This window comes from Phalangium opilio, unplaced genomic scaffold, assembly GCF_054372755.1.
Source record: "Phalangium opilio isolate 3A_F unplaced genomic scaffold, DU_Popi_V2 ptg000011l_1, whole genome shotgun sequence".
Lineage (NCBI taxonomy): Eukaryota > Metazoa > Arthropoda > Arachnida > Opiliones > Phalangiidae > Phalangium > Phalangium opilio.
In genome coordinates, this window is record NW_028324147.1 from 11,056,712 (window position 1) to 11,071,479 (window position 14,768).

The following is a 14,768-nucleotide window of genomic DNA, read 5'->3' on the forward strand; positions in this document are numbered from 1 at the left end:
AGCCTCAAGTTTTGAATTTTCCGGGAACTGTGAATGCGGTCCGGAAATAGCGAACACATTTGCTTCGATTCGGAAACTGCGAACGCGGTCCCCTGGGGTGTAAGTCAATAACAACAGCCAGACAGACAGACAGACAGACACACACGTCGAAATTAGAACCTCTCCGTGACATACGTCACTCGGAGAGGTAAAAACGAAGATCACCTATAGGCCTTTATTAATACAAGTTGGCTATCGCCAGACCAAGCCCGAGTTCACCTGGCGCTCGGAAAGGGATAATACCTCAATGGCGCTCCCGCCCCTGTGTGTTGTTTTCGGTTTGTAATTTTCGAATGTCTATAGGACAAAATATCATTCTGTTAATATTTCATAAGGAGAAACGTATTCTGGCAATTTTTAAACTACAACGAAAAAAGTCCGAATTATTTTCATAGAAAACACTTTATTAACAAACTTTTCTATGTCACATTTTTTTACAAGCAACTTCTGTAGGGTTTGGAAATTATCCCAAATAGTAAGCAAATATCTAGATCATAGTAATAATGTTTTTGAAAAACATGGCTTTTTGAACTTTAAATTTGACTTTGTAGGAAGATCCTAATGTAATTATTAAATTCTTCAGGGCATTCCACTGGTGACCAATGACCGCATCCTTGTAAAACCCGCAAATGGAATGTATCTACGTACATTGAGGACTGTGTGGCGCAGACCATATTCATAGCCCTATCTTTTTCGCCCCAAATTAATAGAACCGGTACAGAGACTCGATAGGCGTCATTTGTATGGCGCTTATCCTCAGCCATGAAATTTGCACGATAGTAGTTAACTGAATGTGTAATTGCACCTGTAAAAATTTAATAAACCACTGATTTTACATCAATAAAACTTTTCTGGGAATTTAGGAAATGTTGAGTGCACAGGGTTCATACAACTTTTGGAAAACAAATTTCCCTGAGATTTCCAGGTTTTTCCCCATATACTCCCTGAATTTTCCAGGTTTTTCCCCATATACTTCCCTGAATTTTCCAGGTTTTTCCCCATATACTTCCCTGAATTTTCCAGGTTTTTCCCCATATACTTCCCTGAATTTTCCAGGTTTTTCCCGTATATGGAGTATCCTATGGAGCAAATGTTAACGAAGGAGGGGGGCAAATAGGATTATTACATAATCAAAGGACATCCCCATATCTCTAGTTGAACCACAGTTATGAGCCTCCAAAGTATAGTGTAATGTTAATCCTATGGAGGGAATGTTCACGAACATTTTGCTTAATTACTTGGCCCCTGTTTGACGCTAATTTCCCTGATTTCCCTGAATTTTACTAAAAAGTGGAAATTTCCCTGAATTTTACTAAAAAGTGGAAATTTCCCTGAATTTTACTAAAAAGTGGAATTTTCCCTGAGGTTTTTGTCAACTATTTATTTCCCTGATTTTCCCAGGTTTTCCCGGTTTTCCAGGTTTGTATGAACCCTGAGTACAACATTATGCTCAAAACAAAGTTATATATACCATTCCATTAATTCCAGAACACAACAGGGGCTGGGCCGTCTTCTTGGGTTATTTCTCTCGCGTCAAGAAGCGCCGCTAGAGACATCCCACGTGTATTAAACTCGGGCTCCATCTGGCATTATCTCTTGGCGCGAGGGAAATTATCTAAGAGGGCGGCCTGTGTGTTGGTTCCTGGGCCAGTAATTCATGGAATGGTCTGTTTGGCTATGAAAGTTTGGGTTTAATTCAAGGGGCCCCACTTACTAAAACCAACGAAGTCAAGAGTAAATAAACGGTCGATATAAAGTCAGTTTTCTTGCTCAACTTGTTCAAGTGGACGAGTTAAAAACTAAAAATAGAGGTGGAAGGAATTTCCCCTCCAGCGACTGGTGGAAAGTACATTACAACATCGCCTATCATGGAGGAAAATAAGGAGAGTGTGCTCTTTCTCTACCCATCCGACAATCCTTCCAGGCCGGGAGTGTGGCGCGCTCCTGTAAGCCAAGCTTCTGGGCGGCAAAGTTTGAGGGAATAAGACGCATGTCGGCGTTCCTACCATATAGGTGACGACTGCCCCGTGTCCACCGGAGGTGACTTGACCCCTTCCGTCACCTCCCAAGTAAACCTCATTTCCTTCCCAGCTTACACACATACTGAACCCTGATTAATCGCATCCTTGCCACGGAACACTACCAACGAGATATACAAGGCCCAAGCGAGCGCCATTTTTTTTTCCGAACCTTTTAAATCGAAACGATTCTCCGCTAGAGGCGCGTTTAAGTCGAAAGCCTAATTAGTAAGAGTATTTTTTTTAATATTTTTCGAAACCGAAGATAATAACCAACTTAGTATTTCATATATGTACAGTATTTTGAGGCACCCAGGGCCAGTGCTGGGTTAACCAAGGCATGTTATTCTTATTCAAATTTGAATGGCAATTATTTCTGGGTTGACTAGTATTTTTGTTTTGTAATTAACAGAGATTAGTAATTAGTGGTTTCATTTTTAACTCAATGAGTTTATAGGAACTTAATAAAGTATAAAAAATTCATTGTTAAATATCTTCATCTGACTAAATACCTTTATGAAAAAACAAATATCCCCTGAGAACTATTCTTAAGGAACGACCCCCGTTTTAACGAAACAAAAAAGCGCCATCTATCAACCACACAAGTCAAATATATATGGGAGAGGGGACCCCCCCCCTTCGAAGTGAGCGTGCATGGGCCTTGTATATTTCGTTGGTAGTGCTTAGGACGTTAACTTTCAAAGCTACAAAAATTGTATATGAATAACAGAAATCGTGTGGTAAATTTTTTTTAATGATTTTCGTCTTATTTGATTGATATGAATCGATTAAAAATGGGTGTCTAGCAATTTGAATCGCATTAAAAGAGTATATTGAGCTAAGAAAACCATTTTTTAATGGATTGATATTCATAAAATAACACCGAAAAAATTAATATAACTTACAACACGCTTTATGTTAATTTTATATAAATTTTTAAAGTTTCAAAAGTTGAAACGCTAGTCTAACTCTCATTTATGAAAAACTAAACCAGTTTTATTTATACAAACTGTGGTAAAAACGAGTGAACAATAAGAACCGTCATCTCAAATGATTTAAATTAAAATAATGCCCTCTGTAGACAAGTACAGCCTCTCTCCAGTACATCACCTTGTACAAATTTATAACTGACTTCCCTTTGGCTCGTCGCAATCTTATGCTAGATTGAATAGCTGTGTGAGACCTGGTTCCTTACTCTTGACCCCTTTATAAATTAAAGCAAATGTTGCCTCCTGTGACGTCTCTAGCATGCTGCCTAATTTTCCACCAAGGCTCCCTAGATAAAATAACAGCTGGAGGGCGCTTATTTTTTAACAGGGTTCGTAAGAAATGTTTACATTGAAAATCCCCGACTTTTCCAGGTTATCCCTGACCAAATTTTGACACCATTCCTTACCATTTTAAGGTGTTTATCAAAGCCCACTTCATCACACCTGGCTCATAATTAGCATTGCTCGAAGTATGGTTTGATATCCCAAACAAAATCCCTGACTTCTTACGAAAAAACTTAAAATTCCAGACTTTTTCCCCTATTTTCCATATCCCTGACTTATACAGGTTATCCAGGTTCCGTACAAACCCTGTTTAAACCCAAAAATGGAATTTTAGTTTGCCAATAGAGCCTTCGTTTCCATAAATATTTTCGCGCCTAAAAGGATATCCAAACGGGGAGTAGTATGTACGAGGCCAGGATTTTCGAGTTTAGTTCAATTATTATTAATTAATTATACAATACAGCTATGAATATTTCCTATGTTCTATGAGATACATTGCCATTTTATGTATACTAAAAATTATTTATAAGAAAATAATTTTTTCAACATAACTAGAGTTGATCTAAGAAAGCACGATAGTAAATTTGTTAACAGAAGATAGCTTTCTCAATTACTAATTGCTACTAATTATAGCGTTTTTTTATGCAGATTTCAAAACCCAAACCTTAACAAACAGGGTTCATACAACTTTTGGAAAACAAATTTCCCTGAGATTTCCATGTTTTTCCCCATATACTTCCATGAATTTTCCAGGGTTTTCCCGTATATGGAGTATCCTATGGAGCAAATGTTACCCAAGGGGGGGGGGGAAATAGGACTATAACATAATCAAAGAACCACAGTTATGAGCCTCCAAAGTATAGTGTAATGTTAACCCTATGGAGGGGATGTTTATGAACATTTTGCTTAATTACTCGGCCCCTGTTTGACGCAAATTTCCCTGATTTCACTGAATTTTACTAAAAATTCTAAATTTCCCTGAGGTTTTTGTCAACTATTTATTTCCCTGATTATTCCAGGTTTTCCCTGTTTTCCAGGTTTGTATGAACCCTGACAAATTTTATAAAACACACGTGATAAGTCAACATGGTTATGTGCATTGTGCTACTGCTTTAAACGTTCGCGCCTCTCTATTGATGATTTGTAATGCCATCTAGGGATGAGATGGCCCTTTTCTATACAGGCTCCTGTCCAGCGTGGGAAATTAGGCCGTGGCACAGGGCAAATGACCACTTTAAAAATTGCCTGGACCAGTTTAAAGATTAAATCGGAGGGGGGGGGCGGTCAGTGGTCCACTTGTCCACTAATAAAATTCAAGGGTAACCAGATTCCAGACATTATCTCAACTATTTTAATTATCCACTTCTTTAGTTTAGCAGACGACGCGCCCTGGTCAATGGTCATGGACCCATGGATGAACCAATACTGAAGGACCGATGGCAGCCCATAGAGCCCCATACTAAGCGACGAAACAACGAATGTTAAGCTTACTTCCCCCCTTTTCAGCCCCAAAATGGAGGGGGGTTATGAAAAATACCGAGTCAAATCCCGTAAAAAACTAGCGCCATCTAGACAAAATAAGGCGTTAGCTGTTTCCCTCTTTAGAAAGTTCATTCCCCCATAAGCCCCCACTATCCGGTTTGCTACTATCTGCCGCTAGAAGGAGAATTCACAAATATTTTTCAACTTTCTCCCTCTATCATCCGTCCTTCAGTATTGGTTCGTCCATGATGGACCAGTTTATTTATTCCAGACCAGGGGGGGCCTCTGGTCCAATGTCCAGTTTTAAAAAAATCCTTATTTCCCACCCTGCTCCTGCCACCCCTAACCAGAGCAGCCTGCACCAGCCGTTATTTCATCTAGGGAGCCTCGCTTACACACCTAATTATACCGTTGTCAAAGGCAGGAACCAATCACAATAAGTTCACGAGGGCGGAGCCATGGACGAACCAATACTGAAGGACGGATGGCAGAGGGAGAAAGTTGAAAAATACTTGTTGATTCGCCTTCTAGCGGCAGATAGTAGCAAACCGGATAGTGGAGGGCATATGGGAGAATCAGCGTTCTAACGAGGGAAGCAGCTAACGTCTTATTTTGTCTAGATGGCGCTAGCTTCTTCCGGGATTTGACTCGGTATTTTTTCATAACCCCCTCCATTTCGGGGCTGAAAAGGGGGAAGTAAGCTTAACATTGGTTGTTTAATCGCTTAGTATGGGGCTCTATGGGCTGCCGTCGGTCCTTCAGTATTGGTTCGTCCATGGCCGAGCTAACTAGCCTTTGCTAAGACAAGTTTAGCAAGGCAGTCAAATCCACCCCTCGACTATGGGAGCATCTACTGGTGTTGTTTAAACCAAACCACAGCCAAGATTTGCTTTAAAGGCTTGTGAATTTTGAATATAACCTCGACTTTTTCTATAGGAGAAAAATATAGTTAAGACCCATAGGAATGGGTGACATTTGTTTCTAGTTTCACGACGGTTGTATTCACAAGGTTATATTTAAAATTAACGCTATCATTTAAATAAATTTCAAAAATTATAATCTCTTAATTAAGTGTTGAAAAAAAAATATACCGGGTCGAGAAAATATGTATTTATAAGCTTCAATTTCATCATCCGAAACAAACTTCTTCGTTCCATTTTTGAAAATATCGTGAAAAATTTTCATATCTTCAGATTTCAAAAATATTTCTGGAAAGTAAGGCAATCTAAAGAAAAACATGTACCTATTTACAAATATGGTGCGAGAGAAAAACTTCGTTAGACATTATAATTATTAATTTCCTTCATTTAACGTTGTTTAATTAATTAATTTTTACCAGCACAATAGAAATTGTTTCCACGAGCTTCGGACAACTTTAGCAAATGCTTTAGGATGCGGAGCATTGCTGACAATTAAACGGGACACAACTTCGGGATATTTTGCAGCCAAGTAATAAGATGCCAACCCGCCCCAATCATGGGCAACAACGATGGCTTTTCCAGAATCTCGACTTAAACTCTTTATAAGCTGATACAAATCATCAACTATTCTCGGGAACGAGTAGTCTTGAATGTTTTTTAGCTTATCCGAGTCTCCAAACCCTCTAAGATCAATAGCTACAACGCTGTAAACACATGCAAATGATTAATTTATCATTTTGCATTGTGTTCCAAATAGGGTGGTATGACCAGAAGTGAGATGAGACTAGAAGTATTGAGCTAACCAAATTCTTCACTTGGTGAAAGTGAATATTCTTGATAACACACCAACGGTTGGCCCTCTGGTAGCGGTTTCTGAATTTTTCCTCCAAAACGTGAGACGCTCGCGGTGGTAGACGGCCGAACTAGATTCAAGCACCCGCGTCCGTGTTCCGCGGCTTTAGGTTGAGAGGAAGGGGGTAAGAAATGTTTTTGAAACTTGACCAATTTTTTTCTCAGTAGTGTAGGCGCGATTGAAGCGGCGTAAAATCCTCAAATTTGTTCACTAGTGCCAGGATCTACTACCAATGCTAGAGCCCTTCACTTCTAGTCTCATCTCACTTCTGGTACGACCAAAGTGCAAGGGGTTCTACGAGTGATTTTACCTTTAGGGCCACTGCTTACGAGCTATGATCAATTAGATTGATTTACGGATGACCCCCTGATATTTAAATAAGAAATTGAAAGACTATGCTAATTTAATAAAGGGGTCATTTGTAAAACAATCCAATCATAGCTTGTAAATGTTAACCTTCGGGTAAAATGTCATAGAAAAGTTTCAACTCAAAATCACTCATGAAACCCCTGGATTCTGGTCCTATAGAGCTATTTCAGAGGGGGTAATGGCTACGTCACCAATGCTATTTGCCCATAGAGAAAACCCTCATAAAATGTCCGCCCTACACTCAAAGGCAGGCCCAATTTTCGTAGCAGACGAAATTTTTCCCCCACTGAAATAGCTCTATACCATGTAGTTAATAGGGTAATGGCAGTCCTCTGCCTTCAACTGTATTAAGCTCTATGGGGAAATAACATGGGGTGCCATGTAGTTAATAAAGAAATTAAATTTACAAGTAGTCTCGGCTGAATTCCCTTAATTGGTATCTCCATGAAAACCAAAAATCAGGCCACCCGTGAACCAAAAGCATCAACGGATGTTTGGGGTCTCCATTTGCAACATAATGCACTTTAATATCCTGTAAAATTTCATAAATTTAAAAAAACATTTATTGACATTCTATAAGCCCTTTAGTGAAAACTACAGAAAGGGGCTAGAAGACAGCAACCAGACCCGCACTGAACCTATCCTATCACACTATGGGTTGTCATCTTATAATCTAGAATAGTGTGTTACCACGAACTTTGTAGTGACGTCACATGCTCTTATCTCTTACCTTATTTTCAGGCGACCATATTGGCAGTCGCGAGACGTCGTCAGCTTGGGCAATAGAGTAGTGGCACTCCATGTTAACTACCCATAGAGCTTAATACAGTCAAAGGCAAGTAGGTGCCATTACTCTATACAAATTCGGGACCCAATATTGACGTCACAGTTTCCTCCCCCCCAGCTTCGCGGTAGCACACTATAGGTCCCCTTTCATTACCATCAAACCTTAGAGATTGGGTTTGGTACAGTATGAAGGACTAGTTTGATGTCACTTATCCTTGCTCATAGAGAATAAACCACTGCCAAACGTAGGCTTATGACGTTTGGCATAAGTGGTATTCATTGATGTCATAACTGGGATAGCTCTATTCTTCATTACTACCACAATACATATAACGAAAATAGCGATATTTGAAACTGACCTTTAACTTGATATATCCATGTCTTCCCAAACCAGGATCTAACATGCATGGAGGTGGAGTTTCGCGCATTTTCAAGTGAAAAAACTTGGACCTGCCAACGATAATAATTCGTAGGAAGCACCTCAAGAACATGATCCATCCATAGAACAAGGGAAGTAAGATTAACAAGACCTTGTTGGCAATCGCCATGGCACAAATTTATTGAAGACTAACGTTTAATGGGCGCGTTACTCGCGTACTTTTAACCAACGGGACATCACAATAACTTGGTTTTCCTCTTGAGAGGCCCAAGTTGGAACTTGGAATGATAATTTTCACTTTTCCCTACAACCAACAACCTACAGCGCTCCCTATCTCCTCCCGTCCTCCCCTCCTTCAGGCTCGAAACAGCTGGGAAGTATCATTATCTCTTATAAACTCTACAGAGTGACTCCGACTCTCCCTGAGCGGCTGAGCCGCAGCCGCTGTTGGAGATTTCTAGTTGAATAATATTCAGGGATGCCAGATTGAAAACCTTCAACCCGCCAAAATCAAATTGGAAACGAGCCCAAAAAACCGCCAATCGGTGTTTCGAAAAGAAGCCCAAATCTACCTAAGATCTAAACTATCCAGCCCAAAAACAAGCCAAAAATTTATCGTGAAAATTTGAAATTAGTTTTTTTAGAAATTTTAATGCAAATTCTATATTGACACCATTTTTAAAACGCAAACCAAAATGAAATCATTTTATTTAATCATGAATTATAAGCCGCTCAAAAAGTTTTACAGCACCATTTGTCAGTATTTTTTGGGCATTCTAATGATCTTCCCCTATTGGCGGTATTTTAAGTACAGAAAGCCAAAGAAAAACCCCGACAAGCCCAATTTCAATTTTATTTCAAGCCAATATTTTTGAGAAGAAGCCCAATTGGCGGCTGTCCAGCCCAATATGGCAACCCTGTAGTTGAGTAATATTTTTCAGTATAGATAACTGGCGCGTGCGCATTGTGATTTGTGAACCCTTAGGGCAGGCAGGGGTCGGCTTGATAGTATATCACTTGGCGGCCAATCAAAAGTCTTTTAAGATCGGTTGCCATAACAACGGTTTCCCTCTGCTTTTAAAAGACCAAAATTCAGATCGAGCCTAAAGTTACTCTCCGCATGACTTATTGTACGCGTTATGTGTTACTATACTTCACAATTAATTTAGAAAGGATGAGATAAACTTAAAATTGGAGGACATTGCTTTTGTAGCTTAATATTTACTGATAATAATAATATAAAACATTTAGTTCTCTCTTAAACTCAGGCCTATAAGTCAATTTAAACGACCACAACGAGGGAAAATGCCAACCAAGCCGAAGTATGGTAAGTAAACTGCAAAAGTTTCATAATATGGTATTTTGGATCAGTGACTAGTCAGAAATTAAAGATACTAACATTGGTAATTGCATATTCATTTGAATATGATTTCAAGGATAATGTAGGACGAAAAGGTCGATGCATTTTAGCATTCAGTTTAATCTCTAAAACCGCTGTGAATGTGGGAAAGGTTTCAAAAGTTTAATCTATCCCTTTTTGAAGGAAATGAGGGATTTAATTCAAACACTTAAAAACCTACGGAAATTTATGCGGTTTTCAATTGCAATCTGACACCATGGAGCAATATATATGGAAACAGAACAGCAATTTATGGCACTTTTAAGGGTCTGTTAAAAAGGCATCGGTGGGTGTTTAAAAGTCTTCGAAATACGTCATACGCACGTGATTTAGGATTGGCGTTGTTCAAAGAAGCTTAGTTCGTTATTCCGTTTTATTTCGAAAACTAACACTTTGGGGAATTGGCCTTATTCCTGATCAACGCCACCGAGGCGTAGCGGCGACTTTTGGAACTATAATTATACGGTAGCCAATTACAGGTGGCGCTGGAGCCGATGGACTCTGATGGAGATCTGTTATTTTCTCTATTTTGAATCATGTGAATAGCCAAGGCTTAACAAGCGATATGGTTTCAAAAGTATTAAAAGTTGATTTTATCTTTCTTATTCTGTCTAATATTATGAAATAAGACTTTCGGAGTAAGTTTTCATTCGATTTTGGTCTATTTGGAGATTATTCGGTTAATAATAATTATTTAAAACATGTTTTTTGAAGTTGAAGCGGTAATAATCAAAACAGAGAAAATAACAGATCTCCATCAGAGTCCATCGACTCCAGCGCCACCTCTGATTGGCTACCGTATTATTATAGTTCCAAAAGTCGCCGCTACGCCTCGGTGGCGTTGATCAGGAATAAGGCCAATTGGCGCTAGGGATAGTTCGTTCCCCCCAAAAGATAAAGCATGCATGTTCCTAAGGCCACCTAGCAGAAGCTACTATCCCTAACAGGAAGTTATAAGAAAATTGGACCAAATATCACGTGTTCTATGACGTCAAAATTGAAATACTGCCTAAATTGGGCAAAAATGATTTATTTTGCCGAGAGATGGCGCTACATCTACATCCGTTTTGGTCCAATAAATTGGGGGAATGAAGAGGGGAATCAAGGAATAATTCGGAACATGTAGTTGGCGATAGCATTACACGAGAAACCCGGTTAGTGAACAATCCCTAGCGTTAGTTAATCCATGCCCTGGTTGGCCTATTCTACTGTTGTCGAGCGATTAAAGCCTGGTTTTCACTGCCCAAAATTTCACGGAACAGTAAAACAAAATCCGCAATATATTGCGGAAAATTCCTTAAAAAAACGGCGGCAAAACGTTTTCACTAAAACTTGTAAAATCATGAAAGAGTGCGACTGTGCGAGCTCCTGGAGACCAAGGCTTACCAGTTATGTTGAAAATGCACCAATAGCAACCAATCGATTTTTTTAGAATTTATTGTCTTCGTAAAAACGTTCATTTTTATCATATAACTAGCGATTAAGCCAAACTTCTTTAACAAATCGTTAACTATACATTTTTGGAAATTTAACTCGACAACACAAACGCCTTCAATTTTAAAAAATGGCATCGAAAAAACATCGCGAGCTGACCAAAAACAACCCTATGCGGTGGTCGATTCCTATTGGCCACCACTTTCCTTTACGGAAAAATAGAAAACCAATTCCGTGCTTGCCGCCCAGAAAACGCAAAATTTTGCGGAAAGTTACCTCTGAAAAAACTGCGAGGAACCCTGTTTTTCCTGCTTTTAGGGCCAGTGAAAACCAGGCTTTACGCGCCCTATCTAGGAGTCAAAAGAGCGCTGGTAAAACTATCAGGATCCTAAAATGTTTTGTTTAACAATCCAGAAGCCCAATCACTTCTCCTGCATGGTGTAGTTATTCTAGTTGTAACCTTAGCAATAGATGAATGTATAATAGGAGAGGAGCTTCTAGGGAAAATGTACCTGCAGCGTCATCAGTGAGATTTCTCAAAACTATCCCCTTTAGTGTTTCGCGATCTCTGTCCTTCCGACGAGAGTCCTGATGAAAGTGATTCCTTCCATTTCCAACCAAATATTGAAAGAAGTCATACTTCGGGTACTAATTACCCAAGTTCTTCGACACATTCTGAGCTCCAGTTACTTTTGCCCCCTGAAAAACAATCTGACGCTGAACCTACAGGCTCTTACTGTAATGGCTCCAGTCCAATTTTAGAGTTTCCTCTCCCCGGAAAAATACCAGCACCCAGGTTGTCATCAGAGACCAGATCTCGAACTACGTAAGGCAGTTGCGACAATGCAGACACGCTCTATTATCTATAAATTATTTGCCGAAATTTATACGTTGAATTTAGCTCATTCGCTGTTACACCAATTCGCAACAAATTATCAGCCAGTAGACTAAAACGTTTGAGTAGCTCCTCATCTGGTTGTAGAACTGGAAGGTCTGGGGCCGGAAGATCAACGGATGCCACTTGCTTAACCACAGATTGTTCAGTAATAGTTGGTAAGTGTCAAATGTCTCATATTCAAGGCATAAATGTTTTTAGCCACATCGTAGTATACGATAGGCTCTTAGTTTGACCCGAGCCGTAATAGTAACAGTAGTTGTGGCCGGCGTTTTCGATTCGTTATCGTTATTTTTAGCCACATCGTAGTATACGATGAGGCTCTTAGTTTGACCCGAGCCGTAGTAACAGTAGTGGCCGGAGTTTTCGCTATCGTTATCGTTAGATTTTAGCTTAAAAGGAACTCGATAGTACCTAAACCCACCAATAGGGGTAGCTGAGCTCTGTTAGATATTTTATTTTAATTAAAATTTTTTCACGTCGCACCCGGGAATTGAACCCGGGTCGTTGGCGCAACAGTAAGGCTCGCTACCAATAAACCATAGAGACTTGACAAAACATTCGAGTTTTTATCCTTATCTCTAAAGTTTCGGGGATGGGGGGAGGGTACCTCTCTATCTGTGGGGTCGGACACTTCTGATTTTATTTTTCTTTTAGGTTTTTATATTTTATTTTCTTTTTATTTATGTGCTAATTAAATAGATAACGATTTTCCCCGTTTCCTACTGCGCTCCTCGTGTGTTTCGTTCTCGTTCGGTAGCTTTGGCGGTTAATTCAAATGTGTCTCAAGAGTCGAGGATGGGGGCGAAGCCCTCTTACTTGTGGGGTCGGATACTTCTGAACTTGTATCTTTTGGGGTCGGATACTTCTGAACAACTCATTAGGGTAGGGTATAGAGGGGTTATCCTCTCTTTAGGGTAGGGTATAGAGGGGTTATTCTCTCGTACGATGTGGCTACTATTACGAGCCCTTGGGCCGTCTTGTTTATAACTCATTCCACAAAACAGCCATAGTTGAAGGACGAGGTAACGCCAATGGAGAAGTCGGCATAGCAAGCCTGGATTTGAAGAGCCCAGTCTTGGTTTTATCGCAGTTTGCGGATAACCCGACATACACTAAACTAATAACCAAAGTACTTATCCTTGATCCGGTGGAAATAATCCTTCCAAACACGTTGTACGATGGCGAGAAGAAAACGGCAAGTACCCTGTCCAAGTGCTTAATGGAGCAATTTCCCGATGTGAGACTTAACTCTATTCAAAGACGTTACTTCAACGAAGGACAAGGTGTCCAATATATAAAGCAGCTTTGCGCTCAAGAATATATTTCTGTTGAAGTGGACATAAACAAAAAGTACTAACGTGAAGCCGCACTTCATAACGATAAAATGAAGATAAAAATCCACACCGGGGTGTTTATTTCAGATACTACTCACTCGCTGCTACCGCTGCACTTTTGAAGTACATCGAGTTCATTCAAAACATTACATTCACTCCGAAATCTCTGAAAGTTGTGTACAGAGGCAGCGAAAGTACCATGATGATCGGTAAACATTTTTTCTACCGCTGCTTAGCCATAGCTAACCCGAAAAACAATCTTCATTGACAGACGCCAAAACAGCGAAGAATCTGGAAATTGTTCGTAACAGTCTCCACCCATTCAGCAAACAAAGTCTCTTCGGGGTTATGAATTTTACAAAAACTCCAGGAGGATCCCGGTTACTGAGGGCAAATCTATTGCAACCACCGGGCGATGTTGCTGTTGTCCAGGGCCGCCTTGATTGCGTGACGGAACTACTTCACGAAGAAGAACTCTTTATGAGTTTGCAGATGATTCTGGGACGTTTTCTGGATACTGAACACTTATTGTCCTGTTGCGTTCAAATACCCAAAGCCGTTAGTGTCAAAGTGGCCGAACAAAAGATAAACAATGTCTTGTACTTGAAACACACCCTAGAAATGGCCGAAGCACTCAAGACGGTCACTAAGGACTTCAAACATCCACTTTTAGTGTCTTACAATAAAGTTAGAATAATTAACACAGTGATCGTACCGGATGAGTCTTATCGGGGCCGGGATATTTTTCTCTAAGAGCTTTCTTATAATTGTTTTCATATTTTATCGTTTCAATAATTGAAGTGAAACTCATTGGACCTTAAATTTCCTTTGTATTTCCTTAAATCTGATTTGGCCCCAACGAGTTTTCACAGTATGGACTGAGAAGAGATGAGACACATTACCGGTGTAACGTTTAATTGCTATAGCATTTACAATTTTGAAATTTAGTGTTAATACGCCTTTACAACCAGTAAGTGAACCCTCACTCGGTTTTACCATGGATAAAGAATGCGCGTGAGGAAATTTGTTTTCACGCTATAGGATAGGCAACTACCTATCTCGAACGACAGCTTATTCTGTTACAACATCGGTTGTCAGCACGCGTAAAGCTAGGTCTCTATGTAACGTAGCTTTGTACGTGCTGTCAAGAGACAAAAAACTTCAGGATTTAAAATATCCGCCAGTTTTTTTAGTTCGAGTGCGCTGACCCCTAGGCCTTAGTTTCAAATACGTGTAGTAGGATGTAGGCAATTTTACACGTATTTGAAACTAAGGCTTAGAGCTCCGTGCACACGAGCTAAAAAACTCGCGGATATTTTAAATCCTGAAGATCCTGAAGTTTTTGGTCTCTTTACAGCACGTACAAAGCTACGGTACATAGAGACTTAGCTTTGCGCATGCTGACAATCGATGTTGTTACAGAGTATATACAGAATAAGCTGTCGTTCGAGATAGGGAGTTGCTTATCATGTAGAGTGAAAACAATTTCCTCGCGCGCATTCTTTATCCATGGTTTTACTCTCGGTGAGCAGATTTAGCTTAGGGGAAACACAAGTTACGATGAAATGTAGTGACAATGTAGG

General features: G+C 39.8%; 2 protein-coding genes and 1 long non-coding RNA gene across 5 annotated transcripts in view; 2 read left to right on the forward strand and 1 right to left on the reverse strand.

Annotated features, from left to right (window-relative positions):
* Positions 1 to 376: 376 nt before the first annotated feature.
* Positions 377 to 906, forward strand: LOC149712133 (uncharacterized). The gene is made up of 2 exons (XR_016377781.1): positions 377 to 514; positions 623 to 906. It is a non-coding gene; the product is annotated as an uncharacterized LOC149712133 (long non-coding RNA).
* Positions 423 to 8,543, reverse strand: LOC149712134 (epoxide hydrolase 4-like). Of its 3 annotated transcripts, XR_016377780.1 has the most exons (7): positions 8,101 to 8,543; positions 7,363 to 7,487; positions 6,150 to 6,437; positions 5,905 to 6,056; positions 3,454 to 3,637; positions 1,511 to 3,333; positions 708 to 844 (listed from the first exon to the last, which is right to left on the reverse strand). XR_016377780.1 is itself a non-coding variant. In XM_089860717.1 (6 exons), exons 2-6 carry the CDS (start codon positions 8,167 to 8,169, stop codon positions 573 to 575), a joined length of 906 nt encoding a protein of 301 aa, XP_089716843.1. In that variant the 5' UTR covers positions 8,170 to 8,191; positions 8,272 to 8,538; the 3' UTR covers positions 423 to 572. The 3 variants fall into 3 exon arrangements, 2 of the variants coding, with proteins under 2 accessions (XP_089716843.1, XP_089716842.1); XM_089860717.1 differs by lacking the exons at positions 1,511 to 3,333; positions 3,454 to 3,637 and having other exon boundaries at positions 423 to 844; positions 8,101 to 8,191; positions 8,272 to 8,538; XM_089860716.1 differs by lacking the exons at positions 1,511 to 3,333; positions 3,454 to 3,637 and having other exon boundaries at positions 423 to 844; positions 8,101 to 8,539.
* A 433-nt stretch (positions 8,544 to 8,976) lies between these two features.
* LOC149712135 (mutS protein homolog 4-like) overlaps positions 8,977 to 14,768 on the forward strand; it is a 30,569-nt gene continuing 24,777 nt past the window's right edge. Inside the window, exons 1-6 of the mRNA XM_089860721.1 lie at positions 8,977 to 9,447; positions 11,509 to 11,779; positions 11,855 to 12,006; positions 12,856 to 13,201; positions 13,273 to 13,394; positions 13,457 to 13,872. Of these exons, the coding sequence (XP_089716847.1) occupies positions 9,426 to 9,447; positions 11,509 to 11,779; positions 11,855 to 12,006; positions 12,856 to 13,201; positions 13,273 to 13,394; positions 13,457 to 13,872 (1,329 nt within the window). The 5' untranslated portion in view covers positions 8,977 to 9,425. The remainder of the gene's footprint in view (positions 9,448 to 11,508; positions 11,780 to 11,854; positions 12,007 to 12,855; positions 13,202 to 13,272; positions 13,395 to 13,456; positions 13,873 to 14,768) is intronic.